At 36.9% G+C, this 16,846-nt stretch overlaps 1 protein-coding gene across 1 annotated transcript in view; it reads left to right on the top strand.

The window, feature by feature from the left end:
* Positions 1-15,714, top strand: part of opn8a (opsin 8, group member a) — a 29,785-nt gene extending 14,071 nt beyond the window's left edge. Inside the window, exons 2-4 of the mRNA XM_056269217.1 lie at positions 7,778-8,071; positions 13,681-14,012; positions 15,317-15,714. Coding sequence (XP_056125192.1) covers positions 7,778-8,071; positions 13,681-14,012; positions 15,317-15,628 — 938 coding nt within the window. The 3' untranslated portion in view covers positions 15,629-15,714. The remainder of the gene's footprint in view (positions 1-7,777; positions 8,072-13,680; positions 14,013-15,316) is intronic.
* Positions 15,715-16,846: the final 1,132 nt, after the last annotated feature.

The following is a 16,846-nucleotide window of genomic DNA, read 5'->3' as shown; positions in this document are numbered from 1 at the left end:
ATGACCGTTTTACACTTTATATTAAGTGGACAGTTCCTGAGGAGTTACCATGTTAGTACATTTGCACAGAGGTTTGTGTTTTGCATAATACACAGTAAGTTATGACCATTTTACACTTTATATTAAGTGGACAGTTCCTGAGGAGTTACCATGTAAGTACACTGTTAGTACAGTTGCACAGAGGTTTGGGTTTTGCATAATACATGTAAGTTATGACAGTTTAACACATTGTATCAAGTGCAGAGTTCCTGAGGAGTTACCATGTATGTACACTGGTACCACAAGGGAAAACCTTAGCTGTAATTCAACATAAGTGCTGCCGGTCATATAGTAAATACATGGTATACACATAGGAATCATCATGGTTTCAGTGTGTTCTTAACTGGTAACTACAGTATGGAAGACTGCGTGTGGAAGTGGAACAACTTGTGTGAATACATATTGTTATTACAAAATGTAGTTACATAATGCCTGTTACACATGTGTACTTACTGTAGTGGAAAAAGTGTTGTTACCAATGTCCTGTTACACATTTGTACTTACACATACCTTTCCGTGGGTTGTTACATATGTGTAGTTACACAAATATTACAGTTGTAAATACTATGTACCAATGTGTATTTACACTGTAGTTACATACTAAGTACATATCTAGTAACCATGTAAGTTCACAGGTATTAGGGCCACTTAATATAAAGTGGGACCAGATAGGGTCCAAACATTATGGCATTTTTATAGGATATAATATAAACAGCATGCATAGGGCAGCATTTTTCAGCTTTCGGACACAGTTGCGAGCAGAGCGGAGGACAGACCAGCGTTTCCTGATGTGCTCATGAGAATGTACTGCGCTCCACTGAGCTGTACAAAGCAAATCACAGAGTTGATGAACGTCTTTGTAATGCTCTCAGAGACAGCTCACTTGACTGTGTTTACCGTTTACACCAGATCCATGTAAATCCCTAAGAATGCGCCAAGAAATATCTGACAGTGATTTATGAATTTGTCCCATTTTTTTCTGACATGCAGTTGCAGGAGTGCAGCGAAACATGCATGCAGCGCTTTAGAAATAGCATTAAATCTATTTATGTAAACAGTTTAACTGCACAGTACACTAAAAAAATATTAAATATACTAATTTAATGCTTTTCTGCCAAAGACGCAATAGCATGTCAGCGCTTAGTCTGATTATAGTGAGATTAAACAGAGGATAGGAAACAATATTGTTCTTTTGCTTAATTACTTTTTGGCACCTCAATGGAGACTGAGCGTCTAAAAAAATCAGACTGCAGAAAAAAAATCATGCTGTAATTATTTTTCTAATTAGCAGTTGCCTGTGTTTTTTAATGCAAGATCATTGAATCATATTCATGTCAGAGTGCATCTGTTGTCATGCGACAGCTTCAAAGAATACCTGTTAGGCTTTTCTGAGAATCTGTTTTAACCCTGTCATGAGGTTAATGTCCCTGCCTGTATTTATACATCTATTTATGAACACGACATGAACAGATGTTGACATAGGTAAATGTCAGTGATGTGACATTAAGTGTGCTAATGTGAAAAGTCCTGCTTCCAACAAACTATAGATAACGCACGATCTCTAAAGCCTGCCTTCGTCACACATCAGCCATGAGTTAACGATAAGTCATATTTTAATTAGAAATTTGCCTCAATAGAATTTTTATATGGGGCAAGCTATTAATTGCGTAACTAGCTCATCGAATTGAGAATTGTTTAATTTGCATTACATAATGGGCTGCAACCCATAATCAATTGTGCCTCTGCCTACATTTTTGCAAAACTCCCCTATAGCATACCTATACAGTTAGCAATATTTACTTATTTTCGCACGGTTCTTACTAAGACGCACGGCAAAATACTACAGTGTGGTATGACCTGCGTTTACCTTTTTTTCGCCTCAGGCACCATGACTGGAGCTGCTGGGAACCGAATAACATTAAATTGAATATTACATACTGCTGATCTGCAAGATCAGATGCCATCTCTCAAGAGACACATTTTCTTAAAGGCCCACTGAAGTGCCTTGAAAAGCGCAGCATTAATTCGCCTTTGGCTAAGCCCCGCCCCCCTTAGTTACTGTTGCTACGTCCGACAAACAAACTTCATCTGGGCTCTGGTATCAACATGGCTTATGCTGTGACAGCTCTTCCTGCTGAAATTTTATCAAACTTTTATAAAGCAGCAAATAAAGTGTCCGATAGAAGTAGGCAAAAGCGGCTGCAATACAGGCGAATACAGGCGAAACGCAAGGAACAACAAGGCATGCAAATAGAGGCAAAAGCATACCGGTCACAGTCAAAAAATGAACCACCGCATATCCTACTAATCGAGACGGAGGCTGGGACTAACAATATCAAGGAGCAACACTGTTCATGCAAAGCTGGGTAGGTCTCTATTCACTTCTATAATCGTTATTACAAAGCAACGGACTACGCGAGTATAACGTTGTATTTATTAGCAGCGTGTGCTACACTTGTCAGGATTTGACTTCGGTTTGGGAAGGGAAAAAAACGGACACCCCCCTCCAACCTCTCTGGGAAACGCATATCTGTGTTACAAATGCCCCAGGCACAACATTTAACCATATTTTTTACAAAACTACGACTGTAATAGAGCTGGTAAGTCCCGCCCCTTCCCCTTAACCCGCTGGACCTCTAGGTTGAAAAATCGTCAATGCAAGTGAATGAGAGAAAATAATTATTTTCTAATCCCGTTTGAATTTTGCAATGAATGTGAACATATGTTGTCTGTGAATTTTTTATATAATTTTTCGTGTAAAGAATGCTACAATTTAGCGGGTAGAATTTTCATACGGTTAGACTTTGTGTGAGAGCACTTTGTGGACTACAACTCTTCGCTGCTTTCGACGCGTTTGATATACGTCACCACCACTAGCACATGGATCCCGCTAAACATGCCTTTGTTTGAATGGTGACATTTGGGTACAAAACACACAGGCATCTCGATCTAATTCCTTAGATTATCGCACCGTGATTTGTGGAGGGAAAATGTGTTATGCGGTGACGTCACATATGCAACGTGTAGTCTTTCTCGTTATTTCTATTCCACAATTGCTAGCCAAAGAATCATACAATATACTGTCAAACTCGTTACATGAGAAATTATATAAAAAATTCACAGACAACATATGTTCACATTCATGGCACAATTCAAACGGGATCAGAAAATAATTATTTTCTCTCATTCACTTGCATTGACGCTTTTTCAACCTAGAGGTCCACTTGGAGTTTTACGGATGGGCGGGACTTACCAGCTCTATAGCCTGCCGAGACCAAAAATATGAGACGCCTGTGTTAAAGTCAATGGAGCGCTGTGAAAAAGTGTCGGACCACTGTGGGTGCTCGTTCTTGGCTGCGCTGTGATTGGTCAATCTACATTCTAGGGTGTGGCTTAGCCAAAGGTGAATTAGTGTGTTGACGTAATTTCCTCTGAAACAGGAAGACAGGGCGGGACATATCGAACAGCTCCTCCTCTTTTTTAAATAGGCAATAGCGTTTTGTTTCTGTCACAGTTCATCCAGAGCCGTTGAGTTCGGTAAACGCCACAGTTTCCTCCTAATCTCTAACCGTTTCTCTTCTAATCTCCTCCATATCGCTTTCAAATATAACATTCTGTGCAGAATTCAAATGGGTCTGATACATTTTCTGGTCTGCGGCGACTTGCGCATATATGATCCGCTCTGTGCTATCGTAGGCGTTTCTCAATACCAAGTACGCAAATTAAAGTCCGGTAATTCTGCAAATGGAACAGCAGCGTTCTTGATAACATCACTCAGCTCACAGTTAGCGTGACACTAAAGTGAAACCAGACTTAATTTGCCCCAATGGAAAGCATATCTACTACACTGTCTGAATCGTTCCCTATCCCGATTTTATCCGCAACATCAGCATATATTTATATTGTGGGGGGGGGGGGGGGGGGATATCGATATTTGATTGGACAGAAAATCTGAAGAGAAGCTGAAGTGCAGTGTGATGTCATCAAAATCATTGATCCATACTGACGGAAGTGAGAGACTGTTTGTTTTGAATGCTTATCTCTAAATGCTAATTTTTTCATTGTTTTAGAGCACACTAGCTCGGAGATAAAAGTAAGGCTAACATATTCATAGTAAAAGCCAAAAAAGTTTAGGGCCTTTAAGACCATTTCCAAGAACACTGTTGACCACAAAAGGGAATCAGTCAGATTTCGGCCCTGCTTTTTTTTTACTGCCGTTGGCTAGATTCCCATGAAATGCCTTACTGTTCAACCCTGCAAAATTGATCTTTGGGTGGATTTTCATCCCAGCATAGATGATGTAGAACATATCTTTTCAGTTGAAGAGTCACCATGATTGCTTAGTGACATTTAGATTTTTCAAATAGGCTAGTGGTCTTCCTTCCTTTTTTTATATAAACAAAAATGACATGCATATAGGCCCACTGTAAACAGAGATGACCTGGTCATACAGGGTGAATTAAGGGTGATTGGGACAGTTTTTGAATTTCCACCTTGTGCAAGGTTTCTTGCCATAAATTAAAAACATCAGCCCAACACATGATACATTTCTGTAAGACTGAAGATGTTCCCTATCCATTTGAACGTTTGATGTTCCATTTGATGTTACCTATCCATTAATATAAAAGTTTATATTATAATGAATGAAAGGATGTGTGTTATGTAAACTGAGCCAAAACCCATTTTTTTGGTAATATTTGTGTGATTGGGACAGCATATTTACTGTATTGCACAAGTTAGTTCATACATAGATATAGTTTTATATGCAATTTAGCTTTTCCTGTTCATTATTTAGAGTCATGTTTATTTCTGTTTAACTTTATTTCTCAATGGTTATAAATCCACTCACAATTCATACAGTACAACACATGTAATTGAGGTAAACGAAGGCCAAAAGTCATTGAACCATTGGGTGGTGGGGTGGGGGGTATTTGGATGAGATGTTGGGTGCATCCATGAATGAACTGTTTATGGAAACATGCATAATGGAAACATGCATATGGTTTATTAGTACTGCAACACAATCAGTAAAACATTGTTACCTATAATGTTTCTATTTTCAGAATTAGGTCGTTTTATTTTAGCAAAATCTAGCTAGTTCATGAAAATTTTGTGGTTGATTAGGGCTTACGCAAATAAAAAGGTTGCGAACCACTGATTTAGAGCATAAACAATGGTTCTCAATTGCAAGGTTAATCATTTTCGTAATTAGCAAAGCCTTTAAGCCCTGTCCCAATCACCCAAAATCATGCTGTCCCATCCACTCAAACTGTGTTTGGGTGGATGGAACAAAATAAAAACAACCTATTCTGAGAATAGAAACATGATAATTAACCAATCGTTTACTGATTTTGTATCAGTAGTGCATCATATTTGTGTTTCCATCAAAAGTTTGTACAATATAGTAGCTAGGACAATTTTAGGACCTTATTATGAAATCAGCTAAACCTAATGTCATTTTCCTCAGTTCATGTATTTATTTCAGGGTCAACTTCCTGTTCGATGACTGCCCCGGCCACCTACAGGATGTCACGCCAATAAGGGCATCCAATTTTGATTATGTGGTCTCACAGCTAGGAGTTTTTATTTTCACTCATTAGGTGAGAAAAGTCAAAGTCATGCCGTCCCCATGCCCATAGTTATACTGTCCCAACCACCCTTAAACCCCATAGCTGAGATTGTATCGCTAATAGCTTTGCGACTTACAAATAGGCTAATTCAAGAGTCTGACCATAGGCCTATAGTTAAGGGTTGAAACTTGAACCCCAACAAATAAAGTAAAAATATTTTGTAAAATAAAATAAAAATAGCCTACGTTTTTAAAATAAGTAGTATTCGCATGTAGGCCTATACAGTACACGTTTCAACAGCATCTTCGAACAACATTTCGACAAGGCATACGTACTATTACAGATCTAAAACGTCTACAAGAATTTGGCTGTAAAGTTCAATCTGGGGTCGACAAAATATTGGTTCGCGCGCGATACAGATGAAAATATAGGCCTACAAGTTACAGCTCAGTCAAAAACCGCAGATTATAAAAAGCCGCTTATATGAGTGAATGAAAACCTTACCTTAAAATGCTCTTGATGGAATGTAAACAAACATCCCAAAATAATCCAAAACCCAGTAATCCAAGGTGCGATCTGTCAAATATATGAAGTCAAATTAACATTATAATCACATTGTCAAACTTTGAGTAGGTGGCTTTAAAATCATGAAATGAACAAATTAAACTCAAATATTATGATCATTAGCAAACGGATCTTTCATTCTTTTGGGGGTTTAGGCTATTTAGCTAGCCTACTAACGTTACACAACTTCTGTGACTGTCTTTTTTATGGGATCGCGTGCGCTCGCCTTAAGTAGCTAACCAACAGAATAAATGCGAGTACTTATATTTTACATACATCATTTTGAACATCATTTTTGGGAGATGATTTTTGTGTTGCGATGTCCTGTTCTAGCCTGCAGAGTGCACGTGCCTCCTTAACGTCACTAAGATGGCACGTTGCTGAAATAACATCCATAGCCTACTTAAGTAGATCGATTTGCTTTTTTGATTCCTGCTAACATTTTAATAATTTTTAATAATAATAGTTTGTTCAATTTAAAGTTAATTCAAATAATTTATAATTCGATTATTTTGATACTTAACCCTTTCATGCATGAATTGACAACCTCAGTCAGGATTTACCCCGTGTTTTTATTGCTCTTATGGCATGAAAAACAAGATATTAACTTTTATTTTATTTTGTATATTTTTCAAAGAGATTTTCAGATGTCGACTTGAGTAGACAGTGTGCGATTTTGAAGAGATAGGCCTACTGTGTTATATAAAACAGAAATAACACAGACTGTACGTATTTAACAAACCAATAATTAAATGATACGAAAATATATAAAATATAAAATGTATACAAAATATATATAACACAGTCACAGCTTCAATTATTGTAAACAGATGTTTAATCAGAATTTCCTCCTAATCTAAAATCAGTACTTGGAAAATTTAACAATGATATGACTTCCTAGATGTTACTTGATGCTACACCATTTTTTTAACCTGCAAGAGTCTCCCAGGGTAGAAGGAATGGATTGATATTCTGGAGCAACTTGGCATTTCTGACTAGCTGTCGGCCATCTTGATTTGGATTTTTTACAATGGCTTGTCATGGCAATGTATATGATGATGCACTAGTGTCCACTGTAGAGGTTGATGTGCTACTATGCCATCAAAACTCATGCATAAGAAAAAAATGTTTGAACAGCTGTCCATTTAGTGACCTCTATTTGAAAGGGTTCAAATACATTCTTTGGCACTGGTGATGGATGAATGTAATGTTAGTTATATCATACAGTACAGGTGAAGATAATCCAGCCAGAATCATGAACAAAGACTTTAGAAATATCAAGACGATGCACTCATATTACCATGAATGGGAGAAAGTGCAACTTTGACAAATGTTTTAACAATATTTGAGCAAGTAACAACGTTTATGGGACAGTTTAAGTCAGATTGTTGTTGCTGATTTGGATGTGGCAAGCTTTTTTTAAGATTTCAGTTATCAGTCAATAGGACTTGGCCCAAATAGCTGCCCTTAGGTGTTGCAAATATGGTCGCCGAGTGAACAGACTTTTCTTAAAAGTGACTGTCATAAATCAGACACAATCTCGCTAGTTAGTTGATTGATCTGAAATTTTATCTTTACTTTGTTTACCACCAATTTTTCTCCAGCCTTCCTCTCCATCCTGGGTAACGCAGCCGTCCTGGTAGCAGCCGCTTGGCGTCACAGTGATCTCAAAGCTCCTGAGCTCCTCACGGTCAATCTGGCTGTGACTGACATTGGTATGGCTCTCAGCATGTACCCACTCTCAATCGCCTCTGCCTTCAACCACGCCTGGATTGGAGGTGACCCTTCCTGTCTGTACTATGGCCTGATGGGAATGATCTTCAGCGTGGCCAGCATCGTGACTCTGGCCGTCATTGGGTTAGTGAGATATCTGGTGACAGGAAATCCTCCGAAATCAGGTACTGTGCTGATCGCATTAGGTCCCAAAGTGAGATTTAGAAACATTGATTGCTTTATTGATACAATATTTCATTTAATTTTGCTGCATCCAAGCACAAAAGGTCAATGTGAGTTTAACTGTTGTTTTGTTTTTTATATATCTGGGCAATAACACTGTAAAAAGTAATACCTAGATCTAACTTATAAAAAGTGAGGCAAGTGGCTGCATTGGATGTTTTATGTTGATTCAACTTGCAGCCTTTTTTAAGTATATTGAACACTTTAATATTACTTTATAGAAACGCAACAAAATCAAGTTGAGTTAACTAATAGTACTAGTATTACTCAGTTGGATAAACCTACTTTTCTTGGTACAGGTAACTTATTTATGGGTTGCTACAAGTAACCTGTTCTCATTTTAATTAGGTTTTATGAACTTTATTTTCTTAGTAAAATTAACTTAATCATATGTGAATAAACATTTTAATATTTTTTTTTTAATTGTCAATAACAATTACAAATTCAATTGAAGAAGAAAAAGATGAGAAGATAGATTGAAGACAATATATAATTTATTCAATGTCAACCAGTGTCACTTTTAACAGTGACTACAAAACAGCAAATAAATGTGGCCGCACATGTACACTCTAATATAAAACAAACACTGTAGAAGTGTATTTTCAACCTGTTCTGAACGGTACAGTGAAATATCCAAACTGCCCAATCTGAAATGTTTGGATCAAGGTAAATGTGAGCCATAACATCACATTGTATCACACTGGAACTGCAATGTCAAAAATTACATGATGATGGTTTAGGACGCACAGGGTCCAATCCTACAAAAAGCCTCTGATATATATCAAGTATACACCAGTTTTGAGGGATACATGAGGTCGAGAGCATAGGTAAGTTCAAACAGGAGGCAGCATGCTTTCAACAGGTTTGGCACACCTCTGACCACGGGCTGTCCTTATATGATAATCCCAATCGTTTCGGGGTGATGAAACATGTAAATTTTCAGTGGGCAACTGCCAAGCTCAGCGTGCACCTCTTTTTCAGCCCGACTCTATTGGTGGAGACAAAAAAGAAACAAGAGTTTGGTCAGACAAATAGGAAATGAGATGAATATTAGCAGACAGGTAGAAGAGATAAGACACAAAGTCCAAATTGTACTTTTGTTGCTAAAGGTGGTGGATACAAGATGGATACTGTGACTAGAACATGTGACCAGAGTGAAGTCTACACAATGCCATAGAGTGTGGGTACTAAAATATCATGATCTACTCTAGCATGAGTGTTGTATTTTTCTGGTTCAAAGGATGCATTACAATAAAACAAATGCAATTGTCCTTGCCTGTACCTGATTGGTCATCACATTACTGTTAATTAAGCTACAGAGTTTAAATATCTTACCAGAGCAAATGTAATCACCCCATATCATCACAATATTAATAAACCCACTAAGCAAAATTATGTCCAAAAGACATCTTTTCAACGTCTTTGTCACAAAGACGTACATTGAAAAGACGTCCACTGAGGAGCCAGAATGAACGTTTTTACGACTTTTTTTGAGGTGTTCTGTAATGAACGTTCACGGAAGCTCCATTCAAGGTTGAAAACTAGTTCAGATGTGGACAATGTGGACAATTTTCAACATCATTTAAGGTCTCATTTGGACAATTTATACTTATTCTAGACCAAATAAACACTCTCAGGATATATTAAATTAAAACTCACATTTATTTCAATGTAATTTTCATGTGTAATTGCAAAGCAATTCACAGACAGTGAAGTTTCTTTTCATGATTTTTGGACAAACACGCACTGACACCTTTAGACAGTTTAGCATCTGTCATTTATACATATTTGGATCATGAGAGAAATCAGATTCGAACCAGGGACCTTAAGCTGCCTGCCCTAAGTAGACAGTAATGATTTCATGATTTTTGGACAAACACACACTGTCTGAGAGTTGCTTTGCAATTAGAAATTACGTTGAAATAAACATGAGTTTTAATTTAATGCATTCTGAAAGTGTTTGGTCCAGAAAAAGTTTAAATTGTCTAAATTAGACATTAAATTACATAAAATATGTCCACATCTGAACTAGTTTTTAACCTTGTATGGAGATTCCCTGAACGTCTATTGGACTTACAGAACACGTATAATCTGATCAAATTGTAATTGAATCTATTCTGAAGTTTGTCTTACCTGGATGTGAAGCTCGAAGACCCCAGGTAACAAAAGTGCTTGGGTATCTAAAGACCAGGAAAATGTTAGATGTTAGAAATAAGGTTAAAAAAAATCAGTTGTAAATGTAACTTCTTTAAGTAATAGGTTAGAAATAGTATAAAAATCTAGACCAAAAATCTGTCATTAATTGACAATGCAGCATTAAAATATTGTGGATCAAATCTCTAAAATCAGACAGACTACTAAACATACATACAGTCTAATCTGTGCATCTGCTTTAGTAATGCAAAAGTATAATAACATAATCTCTGAGTTCTGTCAAAGACACAGAACACACAAAACAAAGTGTTGTCCATAAAACACCACATCTTACTTTCCCTTATTTGCCCGCACAACTATTGCCTGAAGGCTCGAAATTGCGACCGTTTCGATCGCATATGATCCCGAAATTTAATCTGTGCAATCTAAAAATATAACTGAGGGCATTTGTGCAACTAATTATTACATATGTAACTTCTATGTGTTTTTAAACACTGCTGTTGTCTGCCGATCGACCACTGTGCAGCCATCTTAGCTTACCATGTGTGCAGGATAGCTAGCTATACAATTTGCAAACCTAACCTCAGCTCCCTAGTGGAGTAAGCGATTTTGTGACTTTAGTTTACATCACCAGTCATTCGGCTAAATTTGCTCAACTTACCGTGTTAATCAGACCCTGAAATTCAGATCCGCTGCAGCGACCAAACAGTTGAAGTGCCGAGGAAGATATTGCATCTGTCTGGAGTCCCCGCCAGTGAAAAAGGGATAATGCCAACTTATAAAATTTAAAATATTTACGTTTGATGAACACACCTGTCACATCGACAGCTGCTCAAATAAATTGTGCATTGTCAACTCACTTTTATAACATTTATTGTACACAACAACCACATACAAATAACTACCCAAATAAATTGCATGGGTTTTATTTAAAATATATTGTTATATAAAAACTGATATATTTTAAGTAAAGAGGAAGTATTTTGATACTCTTTTTGTATAAAACCAATAAAATAAACTAGATTACAAATATTTAAAATATATAAAACCTACTTTGTGGGTGTAGCACTTTTTACAGTGAACAGTGAAAATTTTAAGATTTGTGTCAAAACTAAACACTGAGAAATATTCACTGTAAAAAGTGTGACAACTAGCCCGGGTCTCCCCTATAAAACGTATGGTTTTATACATTGAAAAACCCATTTGTACTAGCAAATGACATAGAATGTAATCACAGTAAAATAAGAAAAAATAGATGAAACATCTCTGTGTTTCTATTGTTTGATGATAAAACAAGATTCAGTGTTTCCCCTAGGATTTTTTTCAGGGGTGGGGGGTGGGGGGGGGGGGCTGCTAATGTTGCGGAGCGGGCGTGTTACGGATACGTGGTGTAATTTTTTTTTGCAATCAAAAAGCATGTCTAATTAATTGAAATCATGTATTATGAATCATTAAACAATACTTTTTTTAAATATATGAAAGAAAATGTCACACTAATTCTGTTTTGTGTTTTTTCTGGTAATAAAATGAAGACATAAAACACAAATTGTATCATTTATCATCAATTTTGATCATATGAAATTAAATAAACTTTTTGTCAAATAACTTGCTGCACAATGAGCTTTACTGTTAAAATTAAAACATGGATTATACCTTAAAAATTTCAGTTTTGATGATAATTTATTTGGATTAGGGTTAGTGTATTATTACATTGGGACATATCTAAATTCTAATGTACAACAGTAATATATTTCTGTCAAGTTAAACCGAACTTTTATTTTGACGGGTTGCAGTGAAGACCTTTTGAGTTTCTATGTCATGATGATAGTTTTTCTCAAATGAAGCGTGAAATGATGACGAAGTGAATTTCAGAGTGGATCTAGAGCCTGGAGAGGAAGTTCATGCATTTGTGTCTTCATTTAGGCCAAAAAACAGCGCAAGCGTCACGTGCTTCAGTGTGTGTGTGTGTGTGTGGTAAATGAAACTGCGCGTCGGCGGCACCATTCATTCACACATAACAAGCAGGATTCGTATTTAAATAGTCTTTGTGTTTTAATATTCACACACACTAGTCTACATCGCGATTTGATTTCAAGGGTACTGAACTGCTTTCTATTTTTTCCTCAAATTTACAAATTCCGTTAAATTCCGCGTTATACACTAAATTCCTTTTTATGACTGGATTTCTTCAGCATTTTAGGGGGGGCGGGGGGTCCCCCCAATGGTAGGGGAAACACTGAGATTACAAAAGGCAGGAAGCCACAAATAATAGGCTACATTGTTACCACAAATGGTGTCGCTGAATATAAAGGGTTCCATCATGTGCTTTGTTAAATTAAAGTTTTCAATGGTTGATGAAAAAAGAAATGTAGGCAAAGTTTCGGAAAAAACAAGAAACCATATTTTCTTCTATCCAAGTGAAACAGATTATTGAAAATATGTAGGTGGAAAGACTTGTTTCTTTCCATCGGTTGTTGAGCTTGCAATGATTGAAGTCTATTCTTTCACTGGAAGATTGAGTTATGACATTTATGCATTTAGAAAATACACTGTAAGAAAAATTCTGTAAAACTGTAATTTTCTCCCAGGACATTATCCATTAACAGACATTTCCTTTAACCCTAAAACCAAATGCAGTCCATAATTCAAAATATGGGTAAAACACCCGTGGAAAATCAATGCTGAAAATTCCTTTAACACATTTGGCCCTGTTTTTAATTCCAAGAAATATATGTTCAAATAGTTATTTTTAGTAGATAGTGTAATATATTCATATTAACAACACTATGTAAACTTTCCAGAAAAAGTAGCTTGTATAGGCCACTTACATTTAATTCTGTCATTTCGTGGACACGCTCAGCCAATTGCATGACCCATTTTTGTATGATTCATCATCCAAAATGAGCTTTTAAAATGATCTGTATGTACTATGTGGACATTGTTGACTAACTGCGTGATTTGTATATGTACATTTCTGAAATACATAACTTTAGATCACTCTAAATTGAAATTAGACACAAGCTGCTTTGAAGCGATGTGTAAGCGTTATACAAATAAATGTGAAATTAATTGAATTGTATATGTAGACTCTTATATGTACTTTTTAATTAATTTGTACCAACGTGAAACACAAGCACAGCAATTATGCTCGAAATCCTGAATGATGCATGAAAGGGTCATTGGGGAATATAGTCAGACTGATGGTTAATCTGTGATTTTCCAATTAGACAGTTTTTGTTTTCCTTTTCAAATTTACCAACCTGCTAATTAACTTTCAATCTCCTCTGCATTTACAAAGACAAGGAAAATAGGTTATTGGCAATGGGATTTGTTACCTAAGAAGTCTTGAGTTTTCTTCATAGGCATGGCTAGAATTTTTATTTCAAATCTGTTCCAGGAAGCAAGTTTCGAAGAAAAACTATAAGTATATGGATTGGTGTCATCTGGCTTTATTCACTGCTGTGGGCAGTGTTTCCTCTTCTGGGATGGGGAGGATATGGGCCGGAACCCTACGGTTTGGCCTGTTCTGTGGACTGGGCCGAGTACCAGCACTCTTTCAACGGCTCTTCGTTCATTATGTCTTTGGCCATCCTGTGCACCCTGATCCCATGTGGAGTCATCCTGTTCTCTTACGCTGGCATCGCCTGGAAGCTCCACAAGGCTTATCAGTCCATCCAGAGCAATGATAATCTGCCCAACTCAGGGGCCGTTGAGAGAAAAGTGACTCTGGTAAGGGCCATCCAATATTGCACACAAAAATATTAAAGGGATACTCCACCCAAAAATGAAAATTCTGTCATCATTTACTCACCCTCAAGTTGTTGCAACCCTGTATGAGTTTCTTTCTTCTGGTGAACACAAAGTAAGATATTTTGAAGAACGATTGGAACCAAATAGTTGTTTGGCACCATTGACTTCCATAGTAGAAAAAAAAAAGTCAAGTCAATGATGCCAAAATTCCAATCGTTCTTCAAAATATCTTCCTTTGTGTTCAGCAGAAGAAAGAAACTCTTACAGGTTTGCAACAACTTGAGGGTGAGTAAATGATGACAGAATTTTCATTTTTGGGTGGAGTATCCCTTTAAGAGCTTTCTCAAAATTTAAAGGCTCCATTCTTAATTTTCAAATATCCCTATGAAAAGATGGCAATATGTAGACTAAAAATTAAGGGTAGGTTTTTTCTACTTTAAAGAGCCATTTACTTTGAAAGCTTGTTTTTTTTATTTCTGTTAAGCTTCCAGCAGATATGTGAACGCTCCAGGGTTTGCACGTACAGTGACACTGCTTGCTGTTAAACACTTAAAGGACAAATTTGCAGATTTTCAACCTGCTTTGTATTGTTACAGTGTCGGTATATAAATGAACAATGTACAGGCTACTCTTAATCCATTGTAACAACACAAAGCTGGTTAAAAACCTTCAAACTTGTCCTTTTAAGTGTTTAACAACATGCAGGGTCACAGTACGTGCAAACCCTGGAGCGTTCACACATCTGGAAGCTTAACAGTTTTCCTGCTACAGTGACAGACACCGATTCACACCCCTGCTCCATCTTCTGCCACAACAACAAATTTTTGCTCAGCTGGTTTCCAATCTAAAATCATAAACCTAAGAGGAATATTTTGCTTTTTGTTTCCCAAATTATAGAAGTGGGTAAATGTCAAGATCCAATCCCTCCTTAAAGGTCACTAATGGAAGTAAACAGATTTCAAGAAATAGCCCCATGTGTGTTTGTCATTTTCCAGGAACTTGCATTCAAAGTGTTTTGTAAGTGTATTGTTAGGGCTGTCCCTCCTGGAGGTAAGGGCAAAATGGTAATCAGGTATTTCTGAAAACTTTTCCCTGTACCTGCCAGCTATGATATTTAAGCGCACAATGTTGTTCATAAACCTCAATTATTAAATGGTGCATGTGGATCATTCTGAATTAATGCATTAGTGCCCTTTCCTCCAGACAACAGCGGTAGCCTGTCCAACATGAATCACTCTGAACTGCTTTCTGTTGTCAGTTCAAGTTTCCCTCCTGTGTTTCAGATGGGTATCCTGATCAGCGCTGGCTTTATTGTGTCCTGGACGCCCTATGTGTTCATCAGTCTCTGGACCATGTTTCACTCCGAGGGCAAAGACAGCATGGCGCCCATTGTCAGCTTGCTACCCTGCCTCTTTGCAAAATGCTCAACGGTGTACAACCCTTTTGTCTACTACGTTTTCCGCAAATCTTTCCGCAGAGAGCTACGACAAATCTGGATGTGTTGTTACCGAGGCTGCTGGGATGCTGTGAGCAAAATGACAGGAGGAGAACGCTCAGAGGAAAATAGCGGGGCACAAAAGACAGGAGAAGAGTGAACGCACAATGGTAGAGGTCACCCCTAAAAATATATCGGAGAGGTGAGGAGATAAGCTCCAATGAATAAATCGAAGGAAAGAAAAGTTGCCGGGTGGTTTGCAGCCTAGAAACACTTGGTCTTGCTGTGCAAATGCATCTTCAACTGTATCAAGTCTGTGTTTACAGAACACAGTAGAGCACTGCATGAATGTAAGACACAAAATGAAGCAATTGGCTGAAAACATTTTATTTGAAACTATTGGAAATATATTTAATATAGTTTCATTCCAGATATTCTTAGGATATTCTCTGTTTACAAGACTGTTGGTGATTTGACATCCAGCAGTAATTCAATACACTCCCTTGTATTGTGTTATCTGTTCACTGACAATCCCATGTTTATCTGTTTGAGCAATGTCTTATTCTTTTGTCCTTTTATCGAATCTTTTATCGCTGTCGAACCTTTTCGCTTTCGTCAGATCATTGTGAGATATTGAAATCCTTTGTGATGCAAAACTTTGTTCCAATGATTTTGTCTCAGCATGTTCCTTTCAGTTTTTCATTGAACCTGTTCATTAAAACCATTTTTCACACTCTCTGTTTCTTTGTATTTCCTTCCTGTGTTCTTTGTTCTTCAATAATCGATGTGAATTTGTATTTATTAGTGCCACATTAATGCATCCAAAACTGCAATTACCAGTGTAAGGGGCTGATCATCGGGTGACATAAAGATTGAAAGAAGGATCCTGTTGAAGGCTGTTTGCATGACTCATGCAATACAAAAACTCCATTGAGACTTGATTAAAAAAAAAGTCACGCTCAACATGCTATAAGGCACAGATGGTATCTTACTGTTGGATGGAATTATTTGAAAACTATTTACAGGAATCGTGTTTCCAATCAGAGTCGTCTGATGTGTGTCAGCTCCTTTAAAAGCTGCATTAGGTGCTTTCTTCAGCTGCTCACATTTTTTTTTAGCTTATTAAAACATTAATAAGCTAAAAAATTATTAATGTTGCATTGCATTTGTGGTACTTTGCAAATAAGTTTTATGTACAGATTTTATTGTTTTAGCCATATCCCAGACCTACAATCTTAAAATCACAATCACAAATATTATTTATAATATTTAATATAATTTATAACTTGAGAGTTTGTTAATGATGAAAAAATATTTTTGGTTCTCCCCCGACCATGGCTTTTCATGACACTATAGCTTCACTGCGGATCAACTCTGT

Source organism: Rhinichthys klamathensis, unplaced genomic scaffold, assembly GCF_029890125.1.
Source record: "Rhinichthys klamathensis goyatoka isolate OS25496 unplaced genomic scaffold, OSU_Roscu_1.1 h1tg000281l_1, whole genome shotgun sequence".
NCBI classification, from domain to species: domain Eukaryota; kingdom Metazoa; phylum Chordata; class Actinopteri; order Cypriniformes; family Leuciscidae; genus Rhinichthys; species Rhinichthys klamathensis.
Note: the sequence above shows the minus strand (reverse complement) of the source record. Positions and strands in the feature narration are given on the sequence as shown.